The sequence below is a fragment of the Pteropus alecto genome, unplaced genomic scaffold, assembly GCF_000325575.1.
Source record: "Pteropus alecto unplaced genomic scaffold, ASM32557v1 scaffold13, whole genome shotgun sequence".
NCBI classification, from domain to species: Eukaryota; Metazoa; Chordata; class Mammalia; order Chiroptera; family Pteropodidae; genus Pteropus; species Pteropus alecto.
Genome location: NW_006434373.1, coordinates 3,703,031 through 3,729,260, shown reverse-complemented (window position 1 = coordinate 3,729,260; position 26,230 = coordinate 3,703,031). Strand labels below are relative to the sequence as shown.

Here is a 26,230-nt window from a genome sequence, read left to right as displayed (position 1 = left end):
AAAAATTACACTTTTCTGTTTGATTATTCAGATTATGTATACCAACTTTTTCTAAACAGACTTGTATCCCTATAAAAATTAACATAGAGCAGCTGGTATTTTATAAAATGATGATGCTAGACAAGAGATTGGGATAGGAAGTGGAGGCGAATACTATATTTGTTTGAATGTGCATGAGATTTTAATTAAGCTAAAATTAAGCATGTTAGAAATTGTCCAGGAAGCTGATGACTTTCATTCTTATTCTTAGGGAATTAATGGGTTGGAAGCTTCTATGACCAAAATGGTCAGAAATGCAATTTATGCACCGGGTTCTGAACAGACTTATGAAATTTCTGTTCCCTGCTCTGCACACAAACACACAAAACTGCTTTGGCTCAAGAAAAATGTGCCACTTGCTTTGACCACAGTAGAATTTTTACAGTTAGTAAGAAATGTGCCATTCTCTTATTGATGATTTTTCCAGTGATTTAACCCAGGGAAACCCTGAGACATTTAAAAAAAAATTAAGGTATTTCAAAATTTAATAAGTAAAGAGAATAGGAAGATATACTTTAAAAAATTACCTTTCACTTAAATTTCTCATATGTTACCTTTAAAGCTTTACAAAAACCGTTACCTGAAAATATGGCTATAGCCTCTTACCTTTATCAGTGCAGGAATAAGGCTCAGAAATGGAGATTTAAGCAAATACCTTTGGTCATTACTATGTAGTATTACCATTCTATTTCAGTAGTCAAGGATTATATATGCACGCACATACACACACACACATATATGTATGCATATATAACTATATTATGTAACATTATATTAGCATTTCTAACAATAATCTGTTTCAAAGAAACAAAAAACCTGATTAAGACAGGCCTTGAAAGATATAGGCCATATATGTAAGTCTTGTACATTCTCTTCTCAGGATTCTCATGTTATTTATTCATTTGGTTAGAAATATAAAGTCTTTATATGAAGATGCAGATACACTTTCTTAGCATCATTCACCAAAATATTTGAAATTAAGAAAATTAGCAGTCACAAATAAAATCTAACAAAATATAATGTTATCTTATGCCCATACTTTACTTCCCTCTAACCATTATTTCTTGTGCTAAATCTTACCCATTCTCTAAAGATCTAAAAGTTTGATAGCTAAAAGACATCTCTATAAAAGTTACTCGTTGGAATTAATGTTGAGTTCTTACAAACTACTTGAGGCCATTCAAAGTGTTGAGGATACAAAGATAAATATGTCTTGTCCAAGTCTGAAGTATCACCCAGTTAAATGGGACAAACAGATACATAAGATAGTTCTGTGGTGTGTCACTGGATCCTAGAAGTAAAGCCTGTTATCTACCAGATGAAAGTGCTCATAAGGATTCCCTAGGAGTCGTGAGTTATGATGAGAAATAAGCCCATTGAAGGGGGGTGATGGAAGAATTCCAGACTTAGAATGGGACTAAGAATAATAAGGTAGTTACAGCTAATATGCATAAAAGGAAGGAGGTGAGAAGCATGAAAAGGTGTACAAAGGAGGACATTCTCACTGCAGTAGCCTGAGAACAAGCAAAGAAAATGGAAGCAGAGAGAAAGGCAAGACCTGTGTATTATGGGGTACAAAACTTGGGATTTATCTTGTAGCTAAGAGGGATTAAACATTTAAATTAGTGTAATAATGTGGCCTTATTTTTTTTTTTAAGCTAGCTCGGGAGTCAGCAAACTTACCCTTGGACCAAATCTAGTCAGCAGCCGGCTTATTAAATAACGTTTCATTGGCCCACAGCATACTCATTTGTTTGCATATTGCCTATGGCCACTTTCCCAGTCAAAGGCAAAATTGAATAGTTGTGACACCAACGTATGGCCCACAAAACCTAAAATATTTTCTATCTGGCTCTTTACAGAAATGGCTTGCTGACTTCTGAACTAGATCTCTCTAGCATGGAGTTTCTCAACCTTGAGATTTGACACTTGGGGTCAGCTAATTCTTTGTCAGGGTGGGCTGACCTACATGTTGTAGAGTATTTAGCAGCAGACCTGGGCTCTATCCACTAGATTCTGGAAGCACTCCACCTTCCCCATCATGATAACCAAAAATGTCTCCAAACCTTGCCAAATGTCTCCTAAGAGGGCAAAATCACCTCTGGTTAAGAACTACTTCTAGCAGCTAAGTGGAGTTTGGTATTAAGTGAACCTGATCATAGCCAAAGTTGAAACAGTGGGAATTTGAATGGACTGAAAGGGCAGACGTGGAAAAAGAGATATTTTAAATGTGAAAATTGCATTACTCAGTGATTATAGACACATGAGTTCAGACATGAAAATTGGAGATGACTTCCAGAGGTTAGTTTGGGTTTCAGTATTGTGCCTCAGGTCAGTGCTAGGTACACTTAACTCAGAAATAATAGTGGAGGAGGCGCAGGTGTCAGAGGGAAGAGAATGAGTTCAATTTTAGATGTGGTGGGTTCAAGTATTTATACTATGCTAAAATAAGAGGGCTGATAAACTATTGAATATGAGAGAAGTATGGTGGAAGATGCATATTGGAATGTCACTAGGTTATAACTAGTATTAAAAACTGGAGTTGTAGATGAAAACCAATGAGTGCAGTGTCAGAACAGCCAAGAGAGAGTGAAACCTGCAGAAAATGACAAAAAGAGTTTCTGCCGTAGAGAAAACCAGAAATAAGAATGCAAACTGTCCACTATATCTCTAAGTTAGGGAATGACTCACTGAGGATGCCACATAGAAGAAAAATTGTGTATGAAAAATTGAGGCATAAAAGATAGTTAAGAATTTTTGAAAGGTATAATAAGACAGACAAGAAGAAAAAAGATCAAGAGTCAAGAACTCCATGGCCTCCAAGGAATACTGTAAGGAGAGACACCACTTAATGCTGATTAGCAACACTTCCAATAGTGTAAGTGAGCAAGACACTTTGCTTAAATGTTTTATAAGGGCAGGTTCTTGGTAAACCTCTAGAATGTACAGATATCACACTTGGCAGATGGCAATTATGACAGAATGAGAGGGTTTTCAAGGGCACCAGAATCACACCAAATATTTGCAACAGTCTGTAGAAGAGATGGAGTGTTTGGGGTTTGAACTCTTGGGAAGTCATAGCTTGCATCTCTTTCTCCCTCCATAATATAGATCTATGGTCATCTGCAGGATACATCTTTGTATAGCAACACATATATTACACGTTACATATAAACATAGGTTTAAAATTGATCCAATTTGTCATTTTCACTGAAGCTGATCTACTCAGCAGTCCTGGTTTTTTGATGGTTTATAAATGGTTTTAAAAATCAGCTACAGCCTTTTTTCAATGTCACCCAGTTTGAAAGTATAGAAGGCATATCTGAAGAAAAATGAGTACTTTACTTTTTAAACAATCCAGGTGAATAAGAGTGAAAGAGTGCTATTAGGTAACAATTGGCGGGGCACAGCAACCTGGAGAAGAAAAGACAATGCTGACCACATCTATTCTCTTTGCTTGAGACTGATGGTTCTAATAACCAACACCTCTTCACTGCTATAGAAAGGATCATCGAGAAACCTGACAATGACTTTGACCTCAGAGATGTTGACCAGGTGCTAGTCAGTCAAAAATGGCCCATGCCCCTTAATATAAGTCAAAAATGAAAATTAAAAATGAATGGCTATGAATTTCTGTGCTTTTACTTGATGGCTAATATGCTATGTGATGGTACAATCATTAGTTTTTATATGTTTTTGTGAGGGGATGGTCACCAGCAAAATAATTTTCTCTGAGTTATTATTAAAATATTAAATAATCTTATTTGATTATCTTTGCTTTATAAAGAAATATACTTATATATCAACATCATAGATTGAATTATATCAGTATATAAAATAATTAAATAATTGTTAAAAATTTGTTTTCTCTCATCTCCTCTCATTTCTCCTATTTTCTCTTTCTTTATCTCACTCAACGAGAGCTCGTTGAATGTTTTCAACACACTGCATACTGCAGGATACTTTAAGGATTAAATTTATGGAATATATAGAATATTCTCTGCCTGAGAAGATAGGGAAAATGAAAAGTGGCAGTATGGGGATACAGACAGTATTTAGACCAAGCAATGTAGGTTTCCAGAAAAGAAATCAAAGAATGATCGTCCACACACGTATGTACAGAAGCATAACAGTGAGGGAGAATGGTGAGTCCAATAAATTTCAAAATGGCAAGAGTGTATAATTTTAATGGCCGAGAAGTATATAACTAGGAAAAGACAAGTCAAGGACTGTATCATGAAGGATCTTATAGTCCGTGAAAGACTGGTACTATATATGGAAGATGGGGAGTCCCTGAAGGATGTTAAGCAAAACTGTGTGAAAAATTAACTACTTAGGGCAAGTCAGGTATATTTAGAAGACTATTGATTACAGTAATCAAGAAATATGTGGTTGAGGCTTTATGGAGAGACCTTAATTGAGATAAAAAAAAAAAAAAGAACATAATCTTTAAAGATGTTAGGACATAAAATGATCAAAGCATGATATTGAACCAGTTTTCACAGACTCCCAGGTTTCCAGGTAGGGAGGTAGACAGGCAGTAGATCCCATGGAACAGGACCAAATGGGAAAGTATGGGGTGGCGGTGGGGGCGGGGTTGGTTTAGGGGTAGGAGATGGGCATAGAGTAGAATGTGTCAGTCTAGAGGTATACTTGGAAGATCCAAATTGTGCTGTCCAGGAGGCAGTTCAGCATATTGGTGTAAAGTTCAGGAAAGTGATTATTGTGTTTTACATACAAAAATTTTAAAAATATATATAAGCTAATAATTTTATAACTGATAGTTATAACTTTGATGTGTTTGAGATTGCTCAGGAAAGAAACTCCAGGAAAGCCAAGAAGGAAATGCTGAAAAGTACATAGTAGAAGGTTGAAGGAAATTATGTCTCTAAAGGAGAAATTTTGAGACAGGTGACAGGGTAACATAAAGAATGAGATGGAAACCAGGGAGACGACTATTTCAGTGGATTCATGTGTTACAGAAAAAGATCAAGTTATATGAAAACGGAAAAGTATAGTAGGAAGAAAAAGCCACAAAATACAGTTATTGGATTTGACATTTAAAATGTTAACTATCTGACATATGATGTTTTGATAAAGTGGTGTGCACAAAAATAGAAACTGGATTTCAGAGGTTGGAGAGTATGTTGGGATAAAGAAGTAAAATGGATTTGATTATTGCTAGAATGCTAATCCATCTTTGCTAATTTTCTATTACCATACCATATTGTGGTTAAGTATAATTTTTGAAAAAGTAAAAGTGTGATGGTCATACAAATATATGTCGAATACATATCAAAAATTTTATTCAGCTCTTTATGTAAAGAAGAAATTAATAATATGTTAAAGACAGTTGAAATGAAAATTTGATTTACAGAGATTTAGATTCTCTGACAAAAATTATTTTGTATTGCCAAGACAAATGTTGTTTGTGTTGCTTTGAACAGGAATTATTTCCATTGTTATCAGTTTTCTACAGCTTAAGTTCTATCCCTATAGAGCTGCAACATAGCTTAGTCAAAAGCAAAGATCACACCTCTATAGAATTATGAAATTCTCAAAGATTCATTGAAAAATGTCCACCATTATCCAGAGGACACCCAAATGCAAGACGATGTCTTATTTACTACTATTTTCTGTACTGAAGTGTTGTACATGTGTTAATCTTAATGAGTAATTATCGAAGTAATGTAAGAAGTAGAAATGGTAGAGACCAGAACATATTAGTGTGTCTTATGTCAAAGGTGTGTGGCATATTAATGGACAGTAAAAGACAGAGCACTTTGCATGTTATCATTCCTTTAGGATTCTAGTTAATGCTAATTTTAATCATGCTTTTCTTCAAGTTAAAATTTTCATTAGAAATACTAGTATCTAGCCAGCAGTGAGTGATAATATACTTAAATTTTCAAAATATCGCCAATATCATGTATCTTTTAGCATTTGGACCTATCCAGCCAATGTTTTCAACTAGTAGAAATACATAATAAATATTTATCCTAACTTAGGTGCACATGTTATTTTCACTCAAAATATAAATGTACTGGATTCTAATTCTTAATGTTAATTATCTCTCAGTATTATAAAAGCATTACTGTTCTAATCTTCAGAAGTAGCATATTTGTACTTAGTGTCTCATTGAAGAGAAATAGAAATTCCATTCTTTATATTAAATTTACCATTTTGATCATCTTTTTATAAATGTGCATGTTTCTTGTGTTTCTTGGCTCAAGATGATATAACTCAGTCAGGTGATGTTAGAATTAACTACTGCTCATGTTTAATGACTCACCATATGAATAACCATTTTAGCTCCAAGTATTGGTTGACTGCAGTTTAAAATTAATATTTTCCATGTGGTATATAGCATATACCACAACTTTAAAAATGAAGAAAATCCTGCCATTTGCCAACCACATGGATGGACCTGGAGGACATTGTACCAAGTGAATTAAGCCAGACACAGAAAGACAAATACTATATGATCTCATTTATATGTGGAATCTAAAATAGTCAAACTCCTAGAAGTAGAGAATTGGATAGTGGTTACCAGGGGCAGAGGGAGGGAGAAGAGGGCATAAAGTTTCAGTTCTAAAAGATGAGTACGTCCTCGAGACCTACTGTACAGCGTGGTGCCTAGCATTAACAAAACTGTGTTGTAATTTTAAAATTTTGTTAAAAGGGTTGATCTTATCTTTTTAAAAAAGAATAAATAAAAATGAGGGTGGGAGGTAACTTTTGGAGGTGATGGATATGTTTATGGCATTGATTGTGGTGATGTTTTCACAGATGTACACTTATTTCCAGACTCATCCAGTTGAATATATTAAGTATGTCCAGTTTTTTATTTGTCGATCATACCTCAATAAAGTGTTTTTTAAATAATAAGTTCCAAAATTAACAAACATAATTCAGTTCAGATACCAAACCCTAAGTCTTGATTCAACCATCCTCATAAATTTTTTCAAAATTAGATGTCCAAAAGAAAGTTTCATTCCTGTTGAAATAGTGCGATCTAGTTTCAGGGCCAGACAGTTCCTTTGGAGATTGTACTTCATTCTTCTTCATCATTTGCTAACCGACTGTAATGACAGTGATATTATGAACAACAGATTCGTGTTACTAACTCAATTCAATATTTGAAATAGGCATAAACTTGCCGTATTAATAAAATAACTGACATTAGCTGCCAACCTCCATAAAATTTTTAGCCATTTCCAAGGAGGATTGCCTTCTCTGTTTAGTAGGGAGAGAAAACACTGGAATAACAATCTCCAACAAATAAATTGACCTGCCTTGGTTTCCTGTCTGTACTCAAAGAACGGAGGTCACACTGACCCCGGTGAATATTTGGTTAAGGAGCAAATTGCTTTAGGAATGGGATAATTTTACTTAAACCATATAACTTAAAGAGATCTCTTATTTAGGCTTCAACAACAAATGAACAGCTGTTCTTTTTAGTGTAACTAAACAAGCTGTTCTTGTACCTGATAAAATACAGATTATGGCTCAACCAGTAAATTCTACAAAGCGTGGATGAAAGCATATCGGTCTGAAAGTACGCACTGATTGTGCTCAGCATCCTCCTGGGTGTGTGTAATGAGATCAGAAAGCAGCAAGATTGGTTCCTTTGGTTGCAATCATGATTTCAGCTGAGTCACGTTTTCAGTCCCCCAAGAGGGCACAGTTTTAAATGTCTCCTATGGTAGATGGCTCTGGAGTGTTATGCATGCACGGATGGGGTTTCTGTGTAGAAAAATATCCTTGGGCTGTATTAAAAGCAAGTACAAACCTGGCTAAAATAAATGTTTCACACTGCAAAGGCTGCTCAGGAAATGAAACCTAGTAAATATTTTATGCTGGGACATTTCAACTTAGTGTTTTACTTTTATCCATTTATTGAGTAAATAGAATGTTGTTACATTGCACAATTAAAATGAAATGGTGGAACTGGCTTTAAGTAAGAGAACTTGAGAAGATTGTCATATAAATTCTTAGCAGATGCTCTGAATTCATTTTTTATCTGCAGAGTGGTACTGGCTAATCCCAGGAGCTGAGGTATAATTTACTGTTCTTTTTTATTATTCAACTCTCATGTTGCCTGGGAGGAGAGAGGCCCCCGGGCTTAGTGACATAAAGTATATGAATGAATGAATGTCATAAGATTAAGGCTGCATCTCCAGGGCATCTGCCATGATCTTGCCATCGGCTTTGGAAGGAGATGTTTTTAAGGAAGTGGCTGTGGTGGAAGTGGACATATGTCTATTGTGGTCCTTCACACCCATCACCTTTAGTATGCTGGCGGTTCACAGATTCGGCTAGTTAGAATTCACACGAAATGAGAGCTGCAATATCATCTTGGGAATTTTCCTCTATGTAAGCTTTATTCTCTTTGAGATTCTTAAGAGTTAATGGCTATGATGGCATTAAAATAATAACATGATGTTGTTATTAAAATAATAGTAACAAAAACAACCACTATCATAATGAGGGGGAGAGAGAGAGAGACAGAGAGAGAGAGAGAGAGAATAATCTTGATTTAGAAGACTTGGAATTTAGGGGAATAGCATGGAGTCTTGCTCTTTACATTTCCTGTCATATTAATATTCCTCATTCTGTATGACGGTTACCTTTATTCTTCTAAGCACAAAAATAAAAGGGAAGATATCTGATATCTGTTTTTACCTCACCCCCATGTTAATTCAGTGGCAGCCATGTTAGACTTGAAATTCTACAGCTTGGATTAAGATCCCAGCTCTGCTATAAACTAACTCTTTGAAGTTATCACATCATATAACTGCTTTAAATGCCATTCTGGGGTTGTTGTGAGAATTCAGTGACGATACGGAGTAACCTATCGTCATACCTGGAATTTATAGGCACTTCATAAATCTTCCTTGGTTTTCCTCCCTCCCTTTATTCTTTTCTCCCTTCCTTGTTTCCTCTCTCTCACCCTCCCTTATATCTTCCCTGGTCTATTTTCAACTCTAGAGAATTGCATGTAGAAGTTAGGGACATCCCTAACCATGCCAGCTACCCAGCCCCCGAAAGAACAGGTTGTGGGTGATGTCAAAGGGACAGCTTTTCTGCACTGCCCTCCCTGCCCTTCCCAAGGATTCCACTCCTAGGGGGCTCCTAACCGGGAAGAACATGGGGATAGGAAGTGCCACTATGTCTTCAAATGGCATACCCAAGTTTCTAAAGAGGACAGCAGCGTCTACACTATAATTTAGAAAGAGAAATCAGTTTTAACCAGTGGCATAAGAAGTAGGCCTGAAATTGTCTAATAAAAATGTAAAGACTTCTTTTTCGCTTAGTAGAGTTGAATGTGGATCCTGATGAACACTGATGAGTTTAATGTTGATCCCAATAAATGTAAAAATAAACTCAAGACCAAATTCCAGGCCTGAACAATCCAGAAAGCCCAAAAGTCATTGCAAAATACAGTTTATGTCCCTTTCCGGTCCTTCCTGTAAACATACAGGAAAGGGTAGGTCATGGGTACTGAAGAGAGGAGACGGGAACGTGCAAAGAAATGTGGAAAGTTTGGAAGTGGTTTGATTGGCCTGACGCAGAGGACCTATTGGAAAATGGTAGAAGATGTGATAGGATGAGCGGATACACATGATAAAAGCTCCATGTGGTACACTGAGCGGTGCGGGTTTCATTCTGCAATGGGGACATGGAAAGGTGGTACGGGAGTAGAGACAACCCACTCAGAACAGACAGTTCAGAGGGTGAAAGCCTGGACAAAACCTAAAATGACAGGTGGGATTTTTAAACCCTAAGAGTTGTGGGAAGAAGAGAAAGAATGTGCACACTTAGAGAACATGGAAGATTTTGGTGTGAACTAGACAATTTTTGACAGCTTTATCTCTTTGCTTTTACATCTTTCTCTTTAAACGAAAAAGTATCCCTCTTTCATTGAAAGCACTTCTGCAAGTCCTCTCTCTTTGTGTCTCATTTTCCTTTCATATATTCCCCTCCCTTCCACATTGGAATAAGTTTTATTTCTCTCTCAAGCCCATTTGTGCTCTTTTTTCTTCATATCTCTCACTATTTTCATGATATATGTCAGTGCTGTTGCTAGGCAGCCGTTACGCTCAACCCACCACTCAGCATTCTGAATGCTGGAAATTAGCCCCAAGCAGCTAGAAAATCACTCTTCCGCACCTGCGCTGTGTTTACTATGAGAGTATGAATATGAGGAGTAAAATGAACAACCCAGGCAAGTTCATAGAACCAGTGAAATGCGTCCCTATTCAAACATAGCCAGACAGCTACGTTTGTGGCATACATACCAGGTAGAGACACCACTCAGTGCTCTGTGGGAAAAGATGAAGGAAATGGTTATAGAAGAAACTGCATCCCTGTGCCATCAGAGCTGGAAATGAATGAACCAAATAATCTGGAGTAAAATCTAAATATACAAAAATAAGCATGACTAGAATGCAGACTTTGTATATTTCTACAAATATTGCTTATAAGCTTTGTTCTTCCTTCCCACTGAAACACAAAACACCCCCAAAATGTTAGTTGATTGTTTCATCCTCATGCTATTGACCTTCACTTTTCTTTATGTCTGGAACCACCAGAGCCCAGCACTCATGTTTCTCCTCCATCTGCTGATGTCTTGATGCCATAGTAATCTGGTTTCTTCTGAGTCTCTGACATTGCCCTTGATTGACCAGTCACCAAATCCAGCAGCCCCTTTTCTGTACTGACACACATTAACCTCTCTGCAACATCTAGTGCTGCCGACTACATTTCAAACTCTGCTTTCCTTTAGCTGCTCTGAAATTGTGCAGGCCCATTCCTGCCTTTCTCTCCTAGTCCTTCCTCCTTGCCCTGCCCTCATGGGCTGTCTTTCTCTTTCTCTCCTGCGACATTTCATTTTCCTCTGTCTATGGATTATCCAGTTCATCCTCAGGGATGAAGAGGTTAATGCTTCTCCCCAAACATTATTTTGCTGTTCCCAACTAAATAATTAACATATGTCAACAATAAGAAAGTTTTACAAGGTCTTGAAATAAAAAAAAAATCCTTTCTGTTATATAGTTTGGGCCCAAAGTCATGTTTTATGTTGAGCATATGCAGTGAAAATGGGACATTGCTCTACACACTTTAGTAACCTATACATCATTTTTTGGCAGAGTATTCTACTCATAATAGGTGCTCAATAAGTATTTGTCGAATAGAATTGAATTTCAAAGGATTTCAGGACTGAAACGTTCAGAGGAGAAACTGACCCAGTTGAGGAACTAAATCGGGTTCGGGGTGTTGGCTGACATTTGGTACCTACCTCCCTGTTCCGCTTGAATGCCTCCTTTTCCCTTTTGTTTATGCAGCATTCATCCGGGGAATTCACTGCTCTCCCTCTTAGTAAACATCAGCTCTATCCTTCAATCTCTGAGTTCAAAAAACTTTAGCTTCATCGTCTCTCCCCTTCACATCCACATCAACCCATCGAGAAATCCTATTAGGTCTGCCTCCAGCTACGACAGAGTTCAGCCAGTCCCTACCACTTTTGTTACTTTCATCCTGGGCTGTGTGTGGGAAGAGCCTGCAGATAGTCTGCCTAGCTCTCTGCTTGCTCCACTGCTGCCCACTCTCAGCCTAGCAGCTTCGGTGATCTTTTAATGTCAAGTGCTGGGGCTCGTCTGCTCAAACCCTTGTTCCCCACCACTCTCATCAAAGCCCAAGTCCTTACAGTCATCTGCATGATTCCCATCCTTGCTGTGCTTACCTTTGCGAACCCTTCTCCACATTTCCTCTCCCCCGCTCTGCCCCAGCTACACCCAGCTTCTTGATATTCCCCTAACTGACAGGTGCTACTCCATCCAGGGCTTCAGGACCTGCTATATCCTCAGCGTGGCTGTTACCCAGAGAGCTACTGCTTCCTTCCTCATCCTTAGATGTTTTCGCACAGTGAAACTTTTTCTGCTTTATTTTCTTTCTCTCTGTCTCCATCAGAAAATATAAGTATTTTTGTCTATTCTGTTCCCTGCTGCAAGCTCAGTACATTCCCAGTATAATCTTGGTTGGTTGATTGAGCCCCAATGAAAGAGTCACAGGACCCCAATTCTAGACATGGAACTAGATCCCAATCTTTCTCCTCATTCCAAGTCAGGATGAGACAAGAGTAAATTAGCTAGAAGAGTTAATATTTATTTCTCAGTCAGTGGTTTATCTCAGACGCAGGGCAGGTGTCAGCCTGAATACAGGAATCTTCAGTGGATTGAAGTGACCTCATTTTGATCACTCCCCCACTGGGGGGAGTGGGAAATGAGAGCTGAGAAGTCCCATCTCTGGCCACATTTGTGCTCAGGCCCCATGTAGTGTTGCATGTTCATTATAACCATTAGGCCTCAGATCGAAGTCTCTGTGAGATCATGTTTTAGCACAGTGATAGACCAGCGACATCACCTAGATGACAGTCTCATTCCAAAAGACAAGTTGTTTTTAATTACACTAAGAGTACCTTACCCTGCCTAAAGTGACATCTTTGTCTTTTCAGTTGAAATGTCAGAATTATACCATTTTAGGTGTCAAAAGAACAATATAAAATAAGAAAAAAGGCACCAAGTGTAAGAATTTTGTTCTGACTTCTTAATACTGTATTCAGATACTTGAATTATGTCAATTCAATTCTCAGCGATAATTAACAAAGTTCCAGAATGAGATAATTATAGGAGAATAAAAAGATAATTTGAATGATTTCATTTCATTGTATAACTCTGGTTAAATGGTAGAAACGCATTGATTTTCCTGAGGACTTGAATGAGTCTGTATTTCATTATGTGTTCTAGTTTACTGTTATGGAAGAGGCCCAGTCACCCAGAGGTCAGAGAGCCACAAATTCTTATCTGTGCATGTCCTGTGTACTGATGACTACTGTTGGGTTTTACCTTTTCAGTCTTTCATGCTCGATCTCTTCCTTTTCCATTCCAGAACTAACAGCTGGGGGCTTGTTAGTTTCTGTCCACACCGTAGCAATGGTGATGGAGAGATTGCCTCTAGAATCAGATTGCTCTGTGTTCAATTTCTAGCTCAGCCACGTTTACCATCTCTGTAAGCATGCTCAGGGTGTCCGAACAAAGAACCATAAGCTACGTGGCATAAAGAACAGAAACTTCTTCCCTCACAGTTCTAGAGGCCGGTAGTCCCAAATCAATATGTTAGCAGGGCCATGCCCCTTTGTATAGAATCCTTCCTTGCCTCTTCTAGCTTCTTATGGTAACCTAAATCTATGGTGTCCTTGCCTTGCAGCTGCATAACTCCAATCTCTGCCTCTGTTGTCACATGTCATTTTCCTCTTCCTATAAGTACACCAGTCATACTGGATAAGAGCCTACCCTTAATGACTTCATCTTAACTTGATTATATCTGCAAAGACCGAAATTCCCGATAAGGTCACATTTACTTATCTTTCGGGGGGACTCAGTTCAACCCACATACCATCTGTGTGAACTTGAGCAAATGACTTAATTTCTGTGATCATCAGCTTTCTCATTATCAAAAGATTATCATACAGACTTTCTACAGCTGTGAGAAGTATGTGAAATGACATATGAAAAGCCCCTTGTACTCCTTCAGTGCTTAAAAAATGTTACTTCCCACCCCTGGCCCGACGTCTAGGCCTCTCATCATTTATTTGTACTTGCTCCTTACAAAAGCTATCCAGCAGACACCATGGCCTAAGGAAGCTCACATACTTTGAGGACAGACCAGAGTTAAACTAGTGTTTATAATACAATGTAGAATTTATGTTGCATCCCGGGAAACACACACATGCAGTAATGAGAGAGGGGAGAGTTACTAAGTGGCTTGCCAAGGGCCTCATAGCACATTTGCCACGCAGTTGCAGCGTGAAGCTGTGTTTAGATCCCCAATCCTGTTTCATTCCTGTTCTAACACATTATACAATTATATCCTGTGTCACCTTTGCACCACTTAAACATCATAAAACAAAATTCGTGTTTGCTCATTGATGCACTGATATTGGGGATACCTATAAACTTGTAGGCGTCCGCCCCACTGCACACTTTCCTTCCAGTTCCCAATCCTCCACACACACGTATTTCATTAGACCCATTTACTCTGCTCTGCCCTATCCTTGAAATACATTTTTTCTTTTGCAGCAGTCACAATATGGCCAGTAAAAAAAGATACCAACTTTAGTGCCTGCTGGGTAGGAAATCACATTCTTGCCTCTTATTAAATGGAAAAAAAAAAAAAAATCACTGAATACTTCTGTCATCCACAGATCATTTCAATCCATTCAGTGTGATCAAAATGATGAGTGCCTCTGGCACTATGATTTCATGTTCAGTCTCTGTTACTTGCTATTTTTACACTCTCTTGTACCCTGAGTTTAACACATAAGCAAAAATCTATACACGAGAAAGAAGAGTTGTTGCGATGTTGATGTATTTGTTTTGTCTGACTCTTGTTTAGGAAGATTCTGACAATTCTCAATCTAAGACAAACAATATACAGTTGGTCTCTGACTTATTGTGGTCTGACTTATAATTGTTTGACTTTATGATGGTGCCAAAGCAATACACGTTAAGTAGAAACTGACTTAAGAATTTGAATTTTGATCTTGTCCCACGCTATCAATAGGCCTGATATTTCTCTTGTGATGCTGGGCAAGCCACAGCTCCCAGTCAGCCACATGATGGCAAGGGTAGACAATCTAAACTCTACAACGTATTCTTTGTATTTGATGACTTTGCCCAGCTGTAGGCTAATGTAAGTGTTCTGAGCATATTTAAGGTAGGCTAGGTTAAGCTATGACATTTCGCAGGTTAGGTGTATTAAATGAATGTTCAATTTAAGGCATTTTCAATTTTCTATGGGATTTATTGGAACACACCTTATTGTAGGTTGAGGAGCATCTATACTGAATTTTCAGTGACAATGCTAAGAATATAAGAAAGGAAATAAATGTCTACTACACAAAAGGTGAAATAGGTATGTTTTCTCAGTCTTTGTTACATGCCAGACCCATAGTTGCTGCGGCACTGCCCCACATGCTGTACACCTGATTTCTCTACAGCACCGGCAGAAATAAAGAAATGCATGTAAATTCGATGTGGCTGTCAGTGGGACATGTCCAGTGCCCTCACTGCTTGCTCCAAGGAAGGACAGTAAATAAAAATGTGCAGGCAATGTACTTCCTTCCTTAGTTGCCTTACAGAAACAAAAAAACTCAATTTTAGAAGGTGCTGAATTAGCTGCAGCAAACTTTAGATGAAATACCAAGATATTCTACAGAAAACTTAGGTGATTTAACTTTTGGTATTAAGTTCCCAGAGCAGCCCAACATGAGAATCATAAACACAATTGAACTGGATGCAGTTGCACAGATCTTTGCTCGGTTCTTCTGTATCTCTCCCCACCCCCTCCTCCTACTGCAGCTTTAGTCATATGCTAGGTTCAATACCTTAAGCGCAAAGGGAAATTTTGCATAGACTTTTCAAATGAGTGATGTAATTTTGAAAGTTTTTTTTTTTTTTTTTAATCTGTAGAAAACTATATTGCCATGAATTTCAGCTAGGAAATGAAAGATAATAATTCGAAGGAATTTTGCAAAATAAAATAAAACATCTCTCTAAAAGATTTAAAATACTCAATTATGTAATAGATGGGGAGGAAGCTACTCGCCTCTCACTTAAATAAGAATTTTGGATGTTTTGATATTTCTTTATTATTGATTCTAACTACATCTAGATTCACTCTCAAATGGGAATAAAGAATGCTGGAATTTCTTAAAATGTATATTTTTTAAGAGCACTTAATGTTTAAATGAAAACTAATAGATTAATTTTTTTCTCTTCAAAGTTTCTTTTGATAAATGGTTTGCATCACTCCATGATAGTGTTAAAGGATGAAAAAACATATTTGACTTGTACACATATTTGACTCTTTTTAAAAAATCATTTTCCATATAAAAGATAAATGTTATTTCAGTTGCCTGTTAAATACATCCTGGATGGAATATTTAAGGGACTCGTGAAATAAAGAAAGAAAGGGGAAAATTTTATCTGTTGAATATAATCATTTGCTTGATGAATTCAGTCATCACTCTGTGTCCCTGCTGCTTTACACAGGTATAAGCCGTTGGTGGATACGCTCCCCGGTGAGAAGAAGAAACTGTCTGCTGAGGAGAGATGTCGATTTGTCCTCCAGCAGTGTAAATTACAAGGCTGGCAGGTTAGTGACCTACAAGCTACTAACATACCAGTTTAGGTTTTTAAATAAGTGAGCTGAGTCATTGTGGGGAGCCACCAGAGTCTCACTGGCAAAAACAAATTGCCTTGATGTGTTTGGCAAGACGAGACACTAAGTGTATTCCCTGGAAACACATCAGTCTTTCTGATTTCCCGGTTTCAGCAGCACACAGCAAACACTGAGGGAAGCCAAGAAGCTCTTTTTCCTGTACTGACAAGAAGTTTGTCAAGCCCCGCTCAATTTGCCCACGTCGCAGATTCAAACGTTGTCAGTTAAGCTTTTTGAAGTACCATAAGGCAGTAGAAGCCAGAGAAACCAAACTGCAGGGACAGAACGCTGGTTTCGCTGGCTCCTAGCTGATATCTTACAAGAGTCTTTTAGACCCAGACTTTCCAGGCTCGTCAAGTTTAGGCTCCTTTTCTTTCTGTTTCTCTGCCCTGTTTCTCATTTACCACACACCAAAGATGTCACTGTCCTTTCACCCTCATTTAATGGCAAAATCTTCATAATTGGAAACATTTAATTATGTCCAGTGATCTTTTTGGTTGGCAGAATCCAGGGGCCTCCTGGATGGATAGTTGGACTTCCAAAAGGAGGAAGTAATGAGACAGAATAACACAGGAAGTACTCCCCAGAAACAGTAAGGCGCAGTCCTGAATTTTGTTTAATACCTTAAACAACGTCAGTATGCCATTTATGACCAGTGTTAGGAAAAGGAGATTTAAAAAGTAAAAAGAATTGAGAAGGTAATATTGGAGGAATAATGGGAAACAGAATAAAGTTTGAGCCACCAGGAATTACTGGAAGTTTCTAGCTAAACACCACTAAGAGTGTTAAAGTACGTGGTGGCTAATGGCTTTGGCAAAATGTAACCATTGGTGGAAAACAGGTATCTCATTTTCAAAATGATAGGGAGATTGTCTACAAGTGAAAATGGATGATAGTTGATGAGACCAAAAACAAGGTATGTATGTACTTCAGAAATGACTTGAACAGAAGGTTCAGCATTGCCGAATGTGTCTGAAAGTGTCCCAGTCTAGACAAACAGGCTGAGAATAATGGCTTGACACTAGCATACTCATTGCTCTATGACAAAGAACTAAGAACATAGACTTTTAGCATTGATGAGTAATGGTTTAATTGTCTATGCCACCCAATCTTTTTCTATATATTTTTCCCCTTTCTTTTTTTTAAACTAATAATGGAGTTGAACTTTAAATAACAGTCTGAAGGAGGAAGCTTACACACTCTGTAGTAGTCATGGATGCACATCCATGCCAAAAGATTGAATAAAAAAAGGAGGAAGAAGGAACTACTAACACAGAATGATGTCAACCAATCACTCTGAAGTCAATGATATAAGATGTGGGGGACACATGCAGAATTATTTATCAAGCTTGTAGATAACTTAAGTCATTTCAACTGAATCATTACTGGAATTTTTAAGTAAGTATTTGGATAGTAGTGGTTCATGAATAAGTATCACTAATATTTTCTTGTTATATTTTTTCTGTTAAAGAATACTCATGGATAAGACTTTTTAAATAAATTAATGTTGAAAAAGAAGCTTGTGTTGTAGATAAAAGGTGAGGGAGTCTGGAACAATTATTCCCCTAAGAAAGAACTGGCAGCAACCACAACACCTGACTAGCCATCAGTTCTGATACACTTGTGTAGTGTATGGGGTCAGATGTGCATGAGGACTGGAGAACAAACTGGCGCACGCTGGCAGCTATCATTCTTTCCACATTTCTGCATGTGCTAGGATACTTGAAATTGCAGCTGGGGATGAGAGTAAATTGAGACACAGATTGGGACTTTGTAAAAGTGCATCAAAATAAAGAATAGGAGAGAGCCCCCATTTCATTGCACTACTTCATTTCCCCTCTCTCGAAAAAAAAAGGAGCCAAAAATAACAGAACAAAAAAAAAAGAAAGAAAGAAATTTATTCATTCTCTGAACTTGTTTACTTATGTCGAACAGCGAAAGACTGCTTTTTTGAATAGTTAGAAAAGACTGCTTTCTTCAATCTCTCCAAAATGTAATGTTTCATGTACTTTACAAGACAAATCATTGACTTCACAGAACTAAAGCGTATTCACATTTCACATTTATACTAATCAGAAAGCAAAATAATTTTTTTATCATTTATTCTTGACTTGGAAAGTCAGACTCCTTAGTTTCAAAAGCAAAGCATTTGTTTGACATGTGTTGATAGCTTCAGGAAGAGTTACTCTCTCTCTCTTCTGAGTGGTTAATCAGGACAAAGATTAAATAGTAGCTGCTTAAAGCAACAGTTACATTCTAAGTGATGGTTGTTGTATCTGTAGCATGATTCCCAAATTGCTAAATTACAATGTACATTTCTATTAAGCAGTCAGTGTTCATTTTTTGGCTCTGAATGGTTAGCATGAATTAATAGATTTTCTTTTCCATAATTTTAAAAGTAATGTTAGAATTGACCGGAGTCACTTTTTCTGTGTGAACTTGTATTGAATATTAGCTAGAAATTCACTTTTCTTAACTATAACTATGGTCCTTTTATCATCATTCTGTTAGGTCTTAAAGATTTTATGAGATTTCTTCACTTCACCTTGACATTAATCAGACTCTGTGCAATAAAGCCTCTGAGTACAGGATTCTAAATACATAGTTCTCACATTTTTGTACATTGTAGCGATTGCATAAGTGGTGGTGAACACCAGCATTTCCTTTTCTCGGTGAGGTTATAGATATCTGACCTTCAGTGCTGGTGTGTTTTTTATTGATCCATGTGAGCTATTTATTCTTTACATAATTGTGGGTTTGGAGTCAGTATATGAGGCGATGGGGATTTTAATATTTCATAAAAGATGATTCTTCTAAAGAAAGTGGTAAAGCTATTCAGAATTTTTTGTTCTATTTGACTTAAGTCTAATAACAGCTCTATGCAGGAAGAAGAAAGTAGGCAGGATGAACAGTAATAACCTCATTTTAAATATGAGGAAATAGAGCCTTAGAGATCAGCATACTGATCAAAATATTAGGCATAGTTAATATTTAGTTTCAGCGGAAAGGCCACTTTGCTGAGACGAGCATCTAGGTCTTGCTATGCTCTGTTCTTTCCACTGCATTTAACTCGATCTATATCTTTTAATGTAACCATCTAAAGTCCTTTATTCAGATAACAGAACTTGAAAGGCATAGACTATACATCACAGTTTGAGCTTTGATCAAAGTCACTTATATATTCTTTTATTATTCTCAGCAGATTGCTTCTTGTAGTTAGAATCTTTTTTGTGTGTGTTTATAATTTACCCAGTAGATGAAGGAAAAACAAGCTGACTGCTTCCCGGATTCTGATCAGAATCTTTCTTACCCAAACTGTCAGCCAAATGACCTTTAAATAGCACAGCACTTTTGGACTCTATTTCCTAACTGCATCTCTGAAAGAAAAGGAGAAAAAGAAGAAGAAAAGGGAAAGGGAGAAAAGGGAGAGAAAGAAAAGGAGGAGAAGACAGAGAGGAAGAAGAACTGGACTCAAGTGAAGAAGTGTTTGACTTTATACAGCGTTTAATATTAATTCTAGTCCCGAGAGCAAAGACCTAGGTGCTACTCAGGCTGTCCAAAGAAATTCTAGGGCTGGCAGACAATTCCTGGATGATGCCGGTTGAGATGCAAGTCAGGGTGATACTTGCTTCCAATTCACTACTTGAGCAAAGACAGTTTGAGAAGTCTTATTAAACCGTTCGGTAAATCCGTTTAGTTTGCTGCGTGCCAGTCTTTGCTCACTGCCATATAGCTTCTCCTACCTTCCTGCATCATTTGCTTCCTCTTCTGTTTTATTCTTATTCTTCAGATTGCACATCTTCTACAAAGTTGCTGTCTCTCTTCCACTAACATGTATGCTTCATCAGAAAGATTTGTATCAGTGCATATACTGCTGTGTCTCCAGCATAGGGGACAAAGAAAGATGCACAGTAGATGCTCAGTGCACATATGCTAGCCTAATAAATGAGTCTTTATCAATAATAACCTATAAAATCAGACTATATATTTTATATGGATACATAGATACATAAGAATTTTTTAAATCTAGAATAATTCACAACAAAAACCTAACAATTATTTTGAGATGACAGCTAAATGAAATTTTAGCTTATATCAATGTTTAGATGATATATGTATTCATGCATTACTTCTGTAATTAAAAATGATTTTGAATATTTGTAACCACTGCATAAGTACAATTCAAGAATATTGTATAGGGTCAAATTATTTTAAGCATCTGTGAAGAAAATCGTAAATCACACTGACTGTGTTTTACTTTAAAGTCTTTTTGTTTTTAAGTAATATATAACCAATTGTATATTTTACACTGTCAGCCCTTAACTTCTTAAAGGAATATTCATCCTTCTTTACATGATTCAAACTAGTAACCACAAGTTTTTGAAAACTCCTTCATGTTACTATTATTCCCTTAACTTATTCAGTATCACTGCTTTAACATAAGGTGGTGGTATTTTGCAGAAAATATAAGAAAAATTAGGATGCCGTGGTGCCTGGACAGGACTACTACTCGGTGGTGGTTTCTTGTTCATGTGTTGGATGAAATGACATATGTAAAAATTATGATGGACTAGTTAGAGCTTTGTCCTTATTTCAAAGCATAATTTAAGTAAGTTTTTCAAAGAAGAATGGAAGGTTCTTAAAATGATTTGAATAGACTCTGCATGACTAACTTCCCTTACTGATTTCTGTCTCACTGGATATATCTTTCTTTATGAAACGAAGAATATGTGGATTACTTCATTTGTGGAAAGAAATCTAAATAGGTTGAATTAAGTCATAGTTTGAAAACAAGTTAATTTAAGCCACTAGTTAACAACTTTCTGCTATTTGGTTTCTTTTTAATCAGATATTTTATTTATCTGAATATATACATTTTTAGTTCAGTCCTACTTTAAGGTAACTTTGAAAATAATCCCTCTAGAACTATGTACATTTAATCAAACACTTTCTGTCCTGATTTCCTCAAGCCACAGAAAGGTGACTAGCAGGCACTTAAGGCCATGTGGAACATGCTTGTTTTGCCATGTTATGTCATTTATGTAAAGTGAAAACTTTTGAAACTAATTCTAAGTGGAAAAATAAATGGTATAATCTGATTTTCACACATTTTATATGAATCAACTGGTTAGAGGATGCTTTCTTCTGTGTAGTTATTTGAATGCTATATTCATTTAAAGCCATCTGGACGGATGACGAATGGAGAAACAAATCTGTCAGAGTCAGTTCATGTGATGCAAGGGGTGCTGCTTCAGCACACAGACACTCACAGAGCTCAGGAAAAGTCAGGATTGGGGAGCAGGCCGGCTCCTATATAGGAAGGCTTTCACAGCCATACGTTTCATTGTCGTGTCAGAGAGATTTCTTGAACTTTGGTGTTGCGGAAGCTTTGTGGACAAGCAAAGAAGAGTGTCCTGTGTGGTCCCTTTGAAGCAGGTGCTCATGAGATCTGCTAGTGGAAATTGTAGAAGGAGAAATTTAGATTATAACCTTAGAGCGATTTTACATATCCTCTAACATTTTAAGGCTGAGGAATCAGACATAGACTTTCAGTAACTCATTCACGACTATACGCACAAGAAATAAGCAAAATTAGTTAAACTTTATCTCATCTATCAATATGATATAATACTTAATCTCATGTGTGTGTTGTGTGTGTGTGTGTGTGTGTGTGTGTGAAAGAGAGAGAGCGCGCCACTGAGACTGAAAAAAATAACAAAGGGTTCTCACGAAAAACAAACCCCCAGCTTTAGTGAAATTATTTTTTCTATTTGTGTTTATTCACTAAAGAATTACAATAATTAATTATAATCTTCTAATATAATTTTCAAGGTATAGCTTACATTTCATTGTGTCTATGTAAAATATATTGCTTTTGAAGGATTCATTCTTACAGAGCTGTGAATTGCAAGATTAACATTTTCCCATGCCATTAAATAAAATCAGTTAGATGAAAGATTTATTATTTCATTAATTTAAAATAGTACAGTGGAGAAAAGATAATAAAAGTAAGAGTAAGAAACTGTTAAAGTTTTAAGCACCCCCTACATTTTTACATTTTCTAAGACAATTGTATCAGCGCCCTTGGCTCTTATTAGTACAATAAATTAATGGCTTATAACCTTTGTTTTATTACTCAAGGAACACTTCATAAATCAACAATAAGTACAAGGGAGAAAATAGGCTATAAAATTATTCTTTCTCTCATATTCCTTCTCATTCTCTGGAATTATTAATGTTGCAAATAATAGATATTAGGGATCTAAGAGTATCTCTTGGTACTGTGTGCATTATAACTGGGAATTGCTATAAATATGCACATATATTTATTTCCTTTTTTTCTTATACTAAACACTGACATACACATACACGTGTGTTTGAACTCATTTTTGTTATAAAAGTAGCATTCATTTTTAATAAGAAACTTGGAAAATAGAGAAAAGTAAAGAAGAAAATACAGATCACCATTAATTGATCTACTTCAAACGTTTTGTGTGTATTGACTCACTCGGTTTTTAAAAATAATATTACAGATGCTAAATTCTTGGTCAGTGTGCCTCTGGCCCTTATTTTCTGAACTTTATGAGGATGAATGTTACATATCTTTTTTTCTTACATATTTTCACACATGGCATGTATATGTGTTTGTTCATACATGGCATGTGTGTGTTTCACTATTACATCTCCTACAGGGTCTGGCACAGAGTAGACATTCAACCAATATTTGTTGCATAAATGAATAAACAAACGTCCAACTTATTATCACATTTTCTCTTTGGAAATACAGGTATCCACAATCAAGTCTTGCTGACATGTGTGATAGTTTCTCTTTTAAAGTAATTTTATATTTTTCCTCTTAGCTCATTATGCAAAAGGCTTAGTATAATATCTGGCACTTAACAATTGCTAAATAAAAACTGGCTATGTCTATTCATGATTTGTTTCATTTTTTAGAACTCAATCTAATTTTCTCTAACCAGGTTCAATGGTTGATCGACTCAACAAGCGTTTATGCCACAGAGGTTACAAGAGGCAATTATGATGCAATATTAAGAAGGAATGACATGTCCCTCTGCCACAGGGCTTATAGTCTAGTGGGGGTGGGACCATGAACAGTAAACTAATAAATAATTACAAGTTAGGATTCATGCTGGAAGGGAATCAGCCAGGACACTGTGACAGTGAAAGAAAGAGGTTGTTGTTTGTATATAGGACAGTGGTCATGAAGGGCATCTCCGAGAGGAACACATGTAGGCTGAGATCTGAAGGATAAAAAGGATCCAGTCACACGACAGGGCAAGGAAGCAGGGTCTGGGGCAGGAGTAGTATGCCAAGACCCGGAGAGGAAGGCAGCCTGAGAGAACAGATGGGAGCAGGATGGATGGAGCACTGAAAACCGGGTTAGAAGAAGAGATATGATGCTGTACAGCAGTGTTTCTCAACCTTCATTTTTTCATATCCCACCAAGGAGAAAAATTGATGAAAGAATTACTATGGAATTAGTACTAGATGGGGGGAATCTTAGCTATTATAATATTTTGTGGTCCTTCAATAATCAGTTCTCATCAATATGTGTCTCTTAACAGCTATAAAAAACATGGAGGTTCTGCCAATGCTTAATCCAATTCTATCTCTTATATATCAATCTAGTTTTCCCTAATTCAAGGCTTATTTAGTCCTTCAACAGCCTTTATTAAGCACCTATTGTATGCCAAGAACCTTGTATCAGCTAAGGGTATTTTTGCACATCTGGAACCAGTTTTACCCTCTAGGGGCAGAATCACCATGTTGAGAATGAGTGCTCAGAGGCAAGTAGGGGCCAGAGCCAGTAGGACCTTATGAGAGTCAAGGCACAACGTTCTATTTTAATTTCAGTGTAAGGCTATCAATAAGCTTTAAAGAGCGGGGTAACGTGATCTTATTTATACTTTAAACATGAAAAAATATATTGTTGGAAAGAAGAATAGAGCTGGGAAACCAGTTAACAAACTAATGTAGTAGTTCACGTAAGGTAGAGCAATGGTCAACAGGACAAAAGGTCAGTGAGGCAGAGAAGGGACAAGAGACATTCTATTAAATTGTGTGAACTTGAAGAGTGGAATCTCCTTTAAAACCAAAATATTAATTTAGGTCAGGAATATGCTCAAGCTCTTACTAGTAAGTGTGAATTTGTTGCACACTAGCAGAATTTGGAGCTCTAAATGGTGGCAAAGACTTGGTCCTTTAGGAGTTGAAAGCAGAAGATAATTCACAAAAATAATGTAGATGAATCTCAAAGCAAACATGAACACACCACAGAACAAATATTTGGAAAATTAGGAAAGCTATGTAAGTACTCTTAAGGATGAACAACATAAGATCAGATGCCCAGGATGAAATGTCATGAGTATTTATATTTTTAGAAGTAAAGAAAACATCAGAATACATAGATGGCAGTAAGTCAGCAGATGCTGGTGGCAGAAGGGGTCCTGGCATATGTGTCTATACATGCCCCAGTGAGTACAATGGGCTGTGATTGTGTTTATGCTGCTGTTAATCATTTATAACATACACATTTTATAGGGCAGATAATTATTATTGACATTATTAAGGCCATTTCGTTAAGAAGAAAGACTAAAGGTGCTCTTTAAATGAATACATTAACTTATCCAGTGTACTTTCTTTTTTGGTTTTGAAGCTAATCAGTCTTGTTTAGGTTAAGCTTGGGTTTGCTTTTCACAATGTGTCACTTTGGGAGAAATAGATTTGTTTTTTTTTTAACTGCTCTTGATCATATAGATATGATTTTCATAATGAAATAATATATAGCATCACACAGTGAGCAATTCACTAGTAAGATCAAAATAGTCATTTTTATTCATCACTGCTTACTGTACAGGTCATACTGTTCTAGGTGAGAGTTATTAATTTTTCTTAACCTGTAATTATGTGTAATTTGAACCAAACCACCTTCTTCAAATACCAGAAGATACAGTACTTTATTAGATGTGTATGGCTATAATTATCTTTTCTATGTTGAAGTTAACTTCAAGAATAGTCTATTTATAATAAAGAGAACTTGTATTTTAGTATAAATGTATCCTTTGAGGATGTTTAAAAGTACATTCAGAGTCAGGCTGAACATTAGAATATTTCTATTTAGTAGTTTTTCAAAGCTACTATGATAATACAAAATATTGAAAATAAACACAAAATAATGGTCATCCTTAAAAACTCAAAGAATCAAAGAAACAAATTGGTGAAATATGTGAATTTAACCTGGAGAAGATGAATTTTAGTTAAATGTTGTTTTTTACTTCATGAAAGGATAGATGGTATTCTGTTCAACCTCTCACCTTAGAGCCTGGCACAGTGCCTGGTGTCAGGAAGGCCCTTGGCAAATGTTTGATTTATGGATGGATGGTGGATGGATGGATGGATGGATGGATGGATGGATGGATGGATGGGTGGATAGGTAGATAGGTGGGTGGATGATGAGTGAATAGACTGATAGGACAGACACATGATAGAATCGATGGACGAATAAATGTGAGACAAGGAAAATCAGGAAAGGTATAAGATACAATGCACTTGAGAGCTATGTGAAAACGATATAGAGCCAAGAATGAGTGGACTGTTCATAGCATGCATGTGTAAACGTTGGGGCTTGGGGAGCTGATTCTGTTTGGAAGAGATTACCTAATAGGTATAGAAAGTGCTTTTCATGGTAAAAGTAGAAAGGACAATAATTTAAAGGAGCACAATAACATTCTCAGATTAGCAGAAAGAAAAATGAGTCCGATGGGAGAGTGATGGAGACATCAAATCACATAAAATAAAGAATATATTGTTCATATCATCATCAGTAAAGCTGTTTAAAAAACTGGGAACAGATTTACATAGTAAGGCACTTTATGAGAAACCGGGA

The 26,230-nt window shown here is 36.7% G+C and overlaps 1 protein-coding gene across 5 annotated transcripts in view; it reads left to right on the top strand.

Annotated features, from left to right (window-relative positions):
- Positions 1-26,230, top strand: part of MYO16 (myosin XVI) — a 516,601-nt gene that overhangs the window by 401,432 nt on the left and 88,939 nt on the right. For all 5 annotated transcript variants that reach the window (XM_006909366.3, XM_015587388.2, XM_025045004.1 and 2 more), the window contains one exon: positions 16,155-16,257. In XM_006909366.3, coding sequence (XP_006909428.1) covers positions 16,155-16,257 — 103 coding nt within the window. The remainder of the gene's footprint in view (positions 1-16,154; positions 16,258-26,230) is intronic.